Genomic DNA, 11,045 nt, shown 5'->3' with positions numbered 1-11,045 from the left:
GCCAAATGAGTCACATAATCATAGCATCTGTCCCTACCCAACATGCTATCTGCTCAATCTGTGTCCTCCCATTGGAATGTAAGCTCTACTCGTGCAAGGTTTAGTGGGTTTGTTCATGCTGTAGTTGCTAAAGCACATAGAAACAGCTCCAGCACCTGGTAGAGGTGTGATACACATTTTGTATGATTTTTTTTCTAATGGAGATCAAGCAAACTCTGTGATTCTGTAATTTGAAGGGCATCCATACTCTTCCCCCAGAACAAAAAGCAATCAGATCTTGTTGCCCTTGAACATCTTGTCTAATGATCTGTCATCTTGGGAAGTCTCGTGGCTGCTCCTGCCTCTAAAAAATGCCATGATCTTAAGAGGAAGCAAGAAATTACTATTCCAAGAAATGTGAGTAGGAAGGCTACTAGCCCAGACTGCTCAAGACTAAGAAGGTAAAATTCCTGGCCATTGGAAAAGCCACGTGGGCAATTCTTTAGAAGTAATTCCACTGACAATCTATCACTTGCCCTTGAATCATTTGATTGGCTTTGCTAATGGGAATTACCGGAAGTTAGTGATGCTCTCTAGAGAAAAGGGAAGTGTTCTGCTAACCTTGCTGTGCACTGTGAAAATGAGGAACACAAGATTGTGGTTTCTGAATGCAGTGACAGACCTTCAGGTCACCCAGTACTTTCACGAGACCACCAAACAAACTCAATGTCACATCAACTGTCTCCATTTAGGGGTCTGAGTGTGAAGCTCTTGGGATCATCAACTTCAGTACTGAATTCCATGACAGGCTTTGCCGCATCCTATTCCAGTCCAGATGCTGAGCAGAATTTCGGTGCTTAACCTTCAACCACCTAAGCTCAAGTTAATTCACAATTTTTACTATATAACTCACCTTCAGTGTAATTCCAAGCCAAAAAGCAAGATAGTAACTTGCTGCTTTCTTTGGCTGAAAATACCGAACTAGTTACTTCCTTCTACAGCGTTAAGGGTTTTTCTAATTTTTCTAATTTTGTTAGATAAAAAATCAGTATAAAGAAAACACAACTTAAAATAAGGTCTGGAAATTGCTTCAAAGAAAGCTTTATTTACTACATACATCCTAAGAATGTACTGTAAATAGAGGAAATCTAAATAAATTTAAAAGCTTTTCAAATACAAAGCAACTAAAGAGAACTAAACTGCTAGAATGTTTGAAAACAAAGAACACTAAAGCTTTTTTTTTTTAACATTTATATAGTTTGTTCTTACCCCTAAAAAAAAAAAAGTTCACATTTCAAGTTATAAACTTAACTCAGTAGTGTATGTGAAATGGTTTTGAAACAGAAACAAACAGAACATAGAGAGGAGGCTCACCAATATTTGTTTTTAAGGTAGTTTGGTAGTTAGTTGCCATGTTAAGATATCAATTTTTTTCTGTTCTTTTTATTATCCTCTTTTTTTTTTCCCCCAAATAATTTACAGGCATATGTAAAATACAGTAAGACCGCTAGATCAGAGTCTCATCCAGTGAACCTCTGTGACAATCCTTTATTAGAAGGAGAGTACTTCTTTCACACAAAGTCAAGGGATGAGGATCTGATCCAAATTGCATTTTGTTGGATTATTCATTCCAACAGATTCGAGTCTGGATGCAGCTTGCTGAGTACATCATCAGGAACATTGCACAATTATTTTATGTCATTTAAGAGTGATGGAAAGAAATGTTAGAAATGTTTAAAGGCCTTTGTAGGCACTCAATAATTTTATAGAACAGTTAAATAAATATTGCTTATATATAAACAATTCATCCCACCCTAAGATGGGGAGGGGGAAGGCATTTGGGAATGTCTTAATTTAAATTTAAAACAAAACTAAAATATTTGCTAAAGGCATGATCTTCTTATTAATCCATAAATAAGAATTCAGCCATTAGCAAAAATTGAAAGATTTTATAGATCTCTGATGTGGCATAAAAACACAACTGTGTACTTGCTACCTATTGCACACCTCAATTCCTCGATGGAGCCTTTAAAAAAAAGTTCCAAGTTGATGTATTTCATAAAGTAGATGACAATCTTAACATTTTACTGTATTTTACATTCACTCTGCTAAACAAAAGCCTTGAAACAGGCACAACACTGCAACAATACATTTACTTCCTAATAATAAAACTTTTTAATAACATTGAAATAAAATGGTTTTCACTCTGCATTAAATTCTATCCCATGAACTTCTGCAACATAAAACTAAAAACCAGCATTAGGAGATTATTTACAAGCTATCTTCTAACTCATACAGGTCTCTCCTCCTCCTCCTAGGTGTGCACGCCCTAATTCAGGTCACCTACCGCGAGCACAGCAACGGAGGAAAGCCCTGTTCAATAAACATAATATTTCCAACACCCTTGACGACCACAGACATTTTGCATTGAAACATGATAAGGCAGCTAGAAGCATAACTTTCTGTGACAAGTGCCTTTGGGTGCCTTGTCTACAATGACATTCACTGTCTCTACAAATTCATACTTCAAAAATGAATAAAATAAAAGCGTTAGAAAAGGAATTAAGGCTTTATAAGGAGACATTAAATAGCTATGCAAAAATGTCTTATGGAAACTATTAAAATCTTATGCTTATGCATACTCTGCTATTGAAAATACCTCCCCAACCGAGACAAAAAAAAAAAACAAAAAAAAAAACAAACCCCACAACAAAACAAAAAAACCCAACAAAAACCCAGGAAGAAGTATAAAAACCATCAATGTTCTCTCTATCAGAGTAATTCATCTGCCCTAGACTTGCCAAACCCAGAGGTGGGACTGGGGAAATGAGTAGGGGGTTGGGGAGGGAAAGACACGTGGAGAACCAGCAGGGACAACAGGGCGACGGTGGCAGGTGAGAGCTTTCCAGTGTTTGGACTTGGAGAAGTGTGACAAGTCTTTTCAACGTGGGCTTAAGGAGAGATCGAGTGTTTAATTTCTCAAAAAAAAAAAAAAAAAAAAGAAAAAATATATAACTGTCATAGATAACACGTGGTTAACACCGTCAACCCTTAATGCCAGCTGAAAGAGAGATTTTACTCGCTTTAAAATTGCACTTTCCAGTATAACTTTTAAAATAACATCTTATGTAGTATTTTAAAGCACTATTGTTTGTATCTTTAAATATTGAATATATCTTTTTTTGAAAATAGTTCCCTAGCTGCTCAAGTGTGCTTTTCAATATATAATTGATATATTATTGAAGATACTACAAAATAGAAATCTCTGGAGTGCAGAAGTTTAAGAAAATAACCTTCATACTGAAAATATATCCTTAAAAATACAAAAACAAAAACCTCTATACAAAGGTACCTGCAGCGTACGAATCTTTTAGGAGATGGAATGAAGGGCGCGGGCCGCCGCCGAGTCTCTGAGGAATGTCTGCACGCAGGCCGCTACGTTGAAAATAGTCTTAAAAAAACAAAAACGAAAAGACAAAACGACAACGACAACAAAACTAGTGAAAACTTCATGAATATAAAATCTTTTCAGGATGATGTCTGACAACATTCTTCACTTTCGGGTTTCCGAGGCGTGCTCCTGCGGCACGTTGGTTCTTCATAAATAGCACAGTGTCCCGCGGCGGGGTGGCTGGGCCCGGCCTCCGCGGCCTCCGCGGCCTCCGCGCGCCCCGCCGGGTCAGTACGTCGGGTAGACGTCGTGGATCGGCACCTGGATGGTGGCGGCGGGGAAGGCCTGAGGTATGTAGCCCGCGTAGCCCCCGTACACGGCGGCGGCCGCCGCGTTCTTCTGTAGTGTGGCGAGCGTGGCGGTGGCGGGCGCCGCGAACGGGACGTACCCGGCCCCGTAGAGCCCGGCCGCGGGAATCCTCTGCACGTTGGGCGCCACCGTGTACACCGGAGTGATGGGCCGGCCCTGGGGACGAGACGCACGCACGAGGCTCGTTAGGGGGCCCGGGGCGCCACCCCGCGCGCTGCTCCGGCGCCGCGGCCCTGAGGGAAGGCGGCGAGGGGGGCCTCCTCGGCGCTCCCGGGAGCTGCAGCCGGGCGAGGTGACGGAGCTGCCAGGCTGAGGGCGCCGGCAAGGACTCTGCACCCGGCAGCACGGGGTCGGCGGTTTAGCGCCGCCTTCGACCCGGGGCCTGATCCCGGTCACATCGGGTCCCACGTCGGGCTCCCCGCATGAGGCCTGCGTCTCCCCCCCCCCCCCCCCACGTCCCTCATGAATAAATAAAATCTTAAAAAACTCTGCCTCTCTCTCTCTCTCTCCCTCTGTGTGTGTGATGTGTCTCATGAATGAATAAATACAATCTTTAAAAAAAAAAAAAAAGACTCTGGAACCTTCTATCTGCCATTCCTTTCCATCACCGTAGGCCCTAGAGGCAGCTACAAGAGAGAGTGGAGAACCTACCCTTTGCTCAGTTGATCTCACTGTAATTAATAGGTTTTCCCCTAGGGGTGCCTGGGTCGGTTGGGAGTCTGCCTTCCCCGCACGTCCGGATCTCAGGGTCCCGGGATCCAACCCTGATCAGAGACTCCCTGCTCGGTGGGGAGTTTGCTTCTCCCCGTCCCTCTACCCCTCCCTCTGCTCATGCTCTCTGTCTCTCTCTTTCTTTGCTTCCTCCCCCGCCCCCCCCATGCTCTCTAATAAATAAAATCTTTAAAAATAGATATTTTCCTGGGGCACCTGGGTGGCTCAGTGGTTGAGACTCCTCCAACTCTGCCTAAGTCTCTGCCTCTCTCTCATGAATAAATAAAATCTTGAAAATACATGTGCAGGGGATTCCTGGATGGCTCAGCGGTTTAGCATCTGCCTTCAGCCCAGGGCGTGATCCTGGAATCCTGGGATCAAGTCCCACATCAGGCTCCCTGCACGGAGCCTGCTTCTCCCTCTGCCTGTGTCTCTCATGAATGAATAAATAAAATCTTTAAAATAAATAAATAAAATACATGTGCATATGTGCGTGAGTGTATATGTATATATATATTTTTTCTCCTCTAAAATACATGCCAGCTGCCTCAACTGAAGGAACAGGACGCTTCAAAAACAAGAGAGGAAAACACACTGTGACAATGTTATGGAACAAAGTGTCTAGATCTCTGTAGGGGCAGCTTTTTAAGCTGTGACCTAAAAAAACCTGTGATCGTATACAATTTTCAGCAAGGGTGACTGACTGATGGTTTTGACCACCTCCCACCTGAGATATGACACCACAGTTGACCTGAACAACGTGAGTTTGAACTGAGTGGGTCCAATTATATGTGGATTTTTTTCCAGTAAGTTCAGCACAGTACTGTAAATGTATGTAGTTTCTCTTCCTTATGATTTTCTTAGTAGCATTTTCTTTTCTTTAGCTTACATATAACACACAGAATATATGTTTCGTTGACTTATCAGTAAGCCTTCTGGTCAACAGTAGGCTGTTAGTTAAGTTTTGGCAGAGTCAAAACTTACATATGGATTTAGAACTCTGTGGGGGGTCGGCACACCTAACCCTTCTGTTGTTTAAGGGTCAACTGCACAGATGGTTGTAGAAGCTTAGAAAAGGAACCAACTAACTTGGGAAGTTGGAGAGAGCATCTTGGAAGCAGAGACATTTGAACTGGGTCTTGAAGGATAAGGAGTTTCCACGGGAGAAGGAAGTAGGGAAAGGCAAGCTAACTAAAGCTGCCTCACTGCAGATGCCACCACTAGCTCCATCAAAGTCCCTGCTACTTGGCTCCTCTCTACTTGAAAGCGTAACATACTATGTTTTCCGAACAAAGAGGTGTAAAGAGGGAAGACTGTGGTTCAGTATTTCCCAAAGGTTTTGCCATGGAGCCAGTTCTGTGAGATGCTTTATGGAAAAGGGGATTTGTGGTAAAATAAAACACACATTTAACAAAATATCTAGTGCACCTTATGTTCCTCAGAATGCCCTGTAGTAAATGCTGCCCTGGCCTCTAGGTCTTAATGTACCTTCAAAATAAGCAATTCAGGATATATAAAATGGAGAATTCGATTTTTTTAAAAAAATGATTTCTTACTGGGTTTTCATAAGGGAATTAGTTATCATTCCTTTACAAAATCTGCAACTGAGAATCACAAAATCATGCTCAAAGGAAATTCACCACCTAAGAGCTATTTTTTCAACTGTAACCAAAATAATACTAAATATTAATAAGAATGGAAGGACTATGGTCCGCTGGGCACTATTCTAAGTGCCTTATTTGTGTGACATTTTGGAATCATCACAGCCACCAATGAAGCTGGTACTACGATTATATGGAGAGGTTTGGATGTGTTAAATGACTTGCACGAGGTGACACGGCTTTTAAGGTGACTCAGGAGCCTGCACATTTAGCCCTGTATTATCTCATCTACTACAACACTAAAATAATGACTATCTCATTGACAAGAGAGAAACTTCAGAACTGGGAAGGCAGGTGGCTTACAGCAAGACACAAGCAACCTTTGCCTAACGTGTGGACATATATTTAGTGATAAATGAACAAAGGGATGAAATTGAAGGGAAGGGGATATCTGAGAGAAACCTTTCCCTGTGCTATGGTCCAGCTCAACCCCTGGGCTTGGGTGGGTTGAGCATGGGGAGTTGGGGGAGGAAGGAGGAGAGAAAAAGACCTCATTGAAGGCAAATAGCTATCCCTACTCTACTTATACCATAGATTTGTAAAGACTGAAAATACTTTGAGAAATAAATCCAAAACACTGACTGCCCATGCTAGCAAATATTTTTTAACGTGATCTATAAAGGAAATTGAGAATACAAAATGGCAAAATGGGGGCTCAGTTAGTTACATGTCTGCCTTTGGCACAGGTCACGATCCCGGGGTCCTGGGACTGAGCCCCATGGCAGGCTCCTGCTCAGCAGGGAGTCTGCTTCTCCCTCTGCCCTTCCCCCATTTGTGCTCTCTCACTCTCTCAATAAAATTTTTTTTTTTTAAAGGCTAAACAGGGGCACCTGGGTGGCTCAGCAGTTGAACATCTATCTATCTTTGGCTCAGGTTGTGATCCCAGGTGGGATCGAGTCCTGTGTCAGGCTCCCTAGAGGGAGCCTACTTCTCCCTCTGCCTATGTCTCTGCCTCTGCCTCTTTCTCTTTGTGGCTCATGAATAAATAAATACAAATCTTAAAAAAAAAAAAAAAAAAAAAAAAAAAGGCTAAACAGCATGTGAGCATGGGACAGACAGAGGACTATGCCTGAGGGTGTGCCACAGGAAGGTTCTAGAAGAAATGATGGGAACTGATTTCTAGCGTGGCTCCACTCAGAAGAGTGTTCCCTTCACCAGTCAGTATTGCTTAAAATGCTCCTTCCTTTGCTGTAATTTGGCAGAGAATACAGAGGTGGGTAGGTGGGTGGGGCACAGGGAACTGAATGTTCAGAAAGCACAGGGTCAAAGAATTCAATCACAGAGAACTAAGACTGGTAGGTGAGCAGCAAGGCCACACACACTCAAATGAAGTCATTCTCGGGTTCAAAAGTACATAGCTCCAGGCTTTCTGCAGGATGCCTTGAAGGAGGGGGAAAATCTCCGTTGGAATCAACTGATAAGACTCTGAACAAGGACCCTGGGTGGCTCAAGTGGTTGTTGAGTGCCTGCCTTTGGCTCAGGTTATGATCCCCGGGTTCTGGGATTGAGTTCCACATCCGGCAGAGTCAAAACTTACATATGGGAGCCTGCTTCTCTCTCTGCCTATGTCTATGTCCTTGCCTCTCTCTCTCTCTCTGTGTCTTCCATGAATAAATAAAATTAAAAAAAAAAAAAGGAAAAAAAAAAAAGGACCCGGATGGCAACATCTGGTGGAGACAGATAAAAGACAGAGTCTGTGATCAAGAGCATGAGTATGAGACCTGGAATTTGGGATGCTATGCACCAAGCATAAAAGTTCGCGAATTTCTTAGTGAGGAGAAATTATAAGAAATTATTACCAGAATCCCACACTAAGCATTGTTTGTAGCTTATTCTAGAGGTTTATAGTCAGTCCACAAGTAGTAGCTCTACTTAGCTGCCATTTTATAGCATGAGTCATTCACGATCTATTCCTTTCTGGCTTTAGGAAGTCCGGGCTTAAGGAATACTTGATGACACACTAACAGGTGAATAAATTTCAACTGGTGCGACCCTTTCTGAACAACACTGTCAAGGCTGGTGCGGAGAGATGGCAAAAGGGAGTGAGCAGCACTGCAGGGCGGTGACTCTCAAGTCTGACCCTATTTCAGCATTACTGAGGAGCACGTACAAGACATGCATTCTAGAACCCCCACAGGGTTCTGTCGAGCGGGAATCTTCTGGGGTTGGAGTCTAAGAATCTGCTTTTAACATACTCCCTGGATAATTCTTATCTAGTGGGGTAAGAGACCCCAGGCCTGAGTATCTGTGCTTGTCAAGTGATAAGGTATATGAGATTCACTGCCTCACAAAAAGGAGCTTTAACACGATTTTGTTTTGTTTGGATGAATGACCTATTCACCTATAGGTATTCCCTATGTGCTCTGCGCTGAAGATAAAATATAAGATGTAGCTCTTGGTCTAGAGGAGCTTCATTAGCTGGGGACATAGAATATACTGGCAACCATATGCCAAGTAATAATGTGGGAAATGAGAAAATACAAGAGAGAGGATTTCCAAGGCTGGGTGGGTGAGAAAGAAAGATTCTAAAGAAGTCATGAGACTACAGAGAACATACAGAAGAGAAGCTATGAGTAAAAAGGTGGGGAAGGAGGCTGGCATGGTAAGACTGGACTAGCAGGAGGAATGGTAATACCTCGATCTGGGTGGAGGAGAGGATGAAGGGCAGATTTTGTAAAGTTTCATACATCTGTGTCTCTACAGATAATTCTTTCTTTCTCCACACACATTCTTATATACGCATATGGATATTTCAATATTCATCTACAGGTGGAGAGTGGGGGAGGGAGAGGGGTAGAAGGAGGGACTCCCAAGCAGACCCAACACCGAGCATGGAGCTCAATGTGGGGCTCGATCTCATGACCCTGAGATCACAACCTGAGCTGAAACCAAGAATTAGACACTTAATCCACTGAGCCACCCAGGAGCCCTGAGAGAGAGAAAGAGAGAGAACCTATAAAAAAAAAAAAAAATCTTCAAACTGCAATTTGGAATGTGAAAATGTAAGCTATCTCCCTGGACTTTGTAAGTCGGCTCCTGGACAGTAAGAACACAAGTTAAAGATTATCCAGTGTCATAAAAAAAAAATCGTAGGGACGGTATTATGAGACCGTGAAGAATTACATGTGTCGTTTGGCATATTGCTTCCCATCTTTAATACAGTGATAACACTAAGGTGGTACGATTAGTATTTTAAACTTTTCTGTCCTGTCCTGATTCATAGGACACATTTCTTTCTGTCACCCCATCCTATGCTTCATCAGAGAGCTAGGCACACAGCTAATCGTCCTGCTGAACAGGAAATGAATCCACGATAAAGGGAAGCCTCACACACAAATGTCGATGACCCCAGCAGGAGCTCTACCTGGAAAGGTGGCGGCGTGGACACGGCAGGGATGACGGCGGCGGCGGCGGCAGCGGCGGCGGCGGCGGCACTGGCTGGGTCTGGCTGCACAGCGATGGGGCTGATCATGTGCTCCATTGTGTGGATTTTCCCATCCTCGATCATTTTAGGGGCTGGCGCTGCCTGGAACATGGAATACTGGGCCCCAATGGCAGGGATGGCCACTGCAAGAAAAAGGGACAGGGAAATGCACATCGCTTGAAAGTCCCTGAGGAAGATCAGTCGCTTTCTTGCTCGTTTTCAAACCAAGTTTAGCAGTCACGGGCCTCCCCTGCTAACTAACACTCCCTCAATACAGGTAACAAGGTGCTACCCAAAAGGAAGAGGGGGGAGCTGGTAAGGACGTCTCCTGCTCCCAACTTGCCAACAGGGGTCCCTTTTCCAACGAGTAGAAGTGTCCTATATCCAGGCTCTGTTTTATGACTTTAGACAGAGACGTGATCTGTTTTAAGTTGCTCATAGTGTCGATGGCATTTACGAGGAAATCCAGCATAAGGAGTCACTTGACAGAATTTACAACATTTTTTCATAGGTGAAAAAAAATTATCACTGGATTATAAAAAACAAAGCTCTATTGGGAAAATGCTTTTTGAGACCTAGGTGGCCATGCAAACCTATGGCCCGAATGCAGATTCTTTGAGTCTCAGCTAGGGAAAGGAACGTATAAATCCTCAACCAGAAGAAACTCAGAGTAGCTGAGCTTCAAGGGGGGGATTCTCTCAAAGAGCTCCTCAATCTCCCCCCATGAAACCAGGAAGAGGGCTGGAGAAGGGTCGCTCTGACTGTCCACGGATGAATTTTCCCTACATCCGGATGCTTGCAATGGTGTGCTGATAGGGAGCTGGTGCTATGACGTGATGACGTGCTTACAATGGAGTTCCTTGCACGTCAGGACCAGAAAGAAGACCTTCCTCCTGTTAGGTGACCAGTGGGCACTGATTACACTGGCAAACTGGGCTGTGGGGCCTGGAGGTGAAAGCAAAGTTCAAGGTTTCTGGCTTGAATCACTTAGGTGTCCCTACCTCCCACCTACTGACCGAGCAAGAGGGGGAAGAGGCGTGCTGGAAATCAGAATCCAGGACATGAGCAGCTGCAAAAACTTTCACCACTGCCTTGTCCCCATGTGTTCTGGTGTGTCGAAGAGCACAAGAGAAGCTTGTGTTTTGCGCTCCCGTGGTGGAATTTCCTACCCTTTCCACCAACTCACAGAACCAGCAATCAGCTGGACCCTCTGGCTTCCGACTGCTGGTGTAGCAACAGGCTTCAGGAAGGAGAAGACAGTCTGAGCAGGCCAGAAGGTAGAGAAGAGCCTCCTGGTCTTCTGTTGTCTTCCTCCGCCCCTCCCCGCCACTCCAACTCTGCCTACCAGGCCACAGATTGAGAAAGAGCCTAACAACTGGTGACACTTATTTGAAAAACCCACTACTGAAAAAGTGTGGCTTGAACATGGTTGGAGCTAGACCATTCCCTTAAGTTCTGGATAAGGGGGCCCAGGAGGCCACATTCTTGGCCTAACCTCTGGCTGCCTAGG

At 44.0% G+C, this 11,045-nt stretch overlaps 1 protein-coding gene and 1 long non-coding RNA gene across 3 annotated transcripts in view; one reads left to right on the top strand and one right to left on the bottom strand.

The window, feature by feature from the left end:
• Positions 1–1,064: 1,064 nt before the first annotated feature.
• RBM47 (RNA binding motif protein 47) overlaps positions 1,065–11,045 on the bottom strand; it is a 149,119-nt gene continuing 139,138 nt past the window's right edge. For both annotated transcript variants that reach the window (XM_035714475.2, XM_035714476.2), the window contains exons 4-5: positions 9,476–9,678; positions 1,065–3,895 (exon numbers count right to left, since the gene is read on the bottom strand). In XM_035714475.2, the coding sequence (XP_035570368.1) occupies positions 3,659–3,895; positions 9,476–9,678 (440 nt within the window). In that variant the 3' untranslated portion in view covers positions 1,065–3,658. The remainder of the gene's footprint in view (positions 3,896–9,475; positions 9,679–11,045) is intronic.
• The window catches only part of LOC112653278 (uncharacterized), a 72,036-nt gene continuing 69,240 nt past the window's right edge, over positions 8,250–11,045 (top strand). The window contains exon 1 of the long non-coding RNA XR_007409939.1: positions 8,250–8,377. This is a non-coding gene — a long non-coding RNA (uncharacterized LOC112653278). The remainder of the gene's footprint in view (positions 8,378–11,045) is intronic.

This window comes from Canis lupus, chromosome 3 (genome assembly GCF_003254725.2).
Source record: "Canis lupus dingo isolate Sandy chromosome 3, ASM325472v2, whole genome shotgun sequence".
NCBI lineage: Eukaryota > Metazoa > Chordata > Mammalia > Carnivora > Canidae > Canis > Canis lupus.
This window is presented reverse-complemented; position numbering and strand designations above follow the sequence as displayed.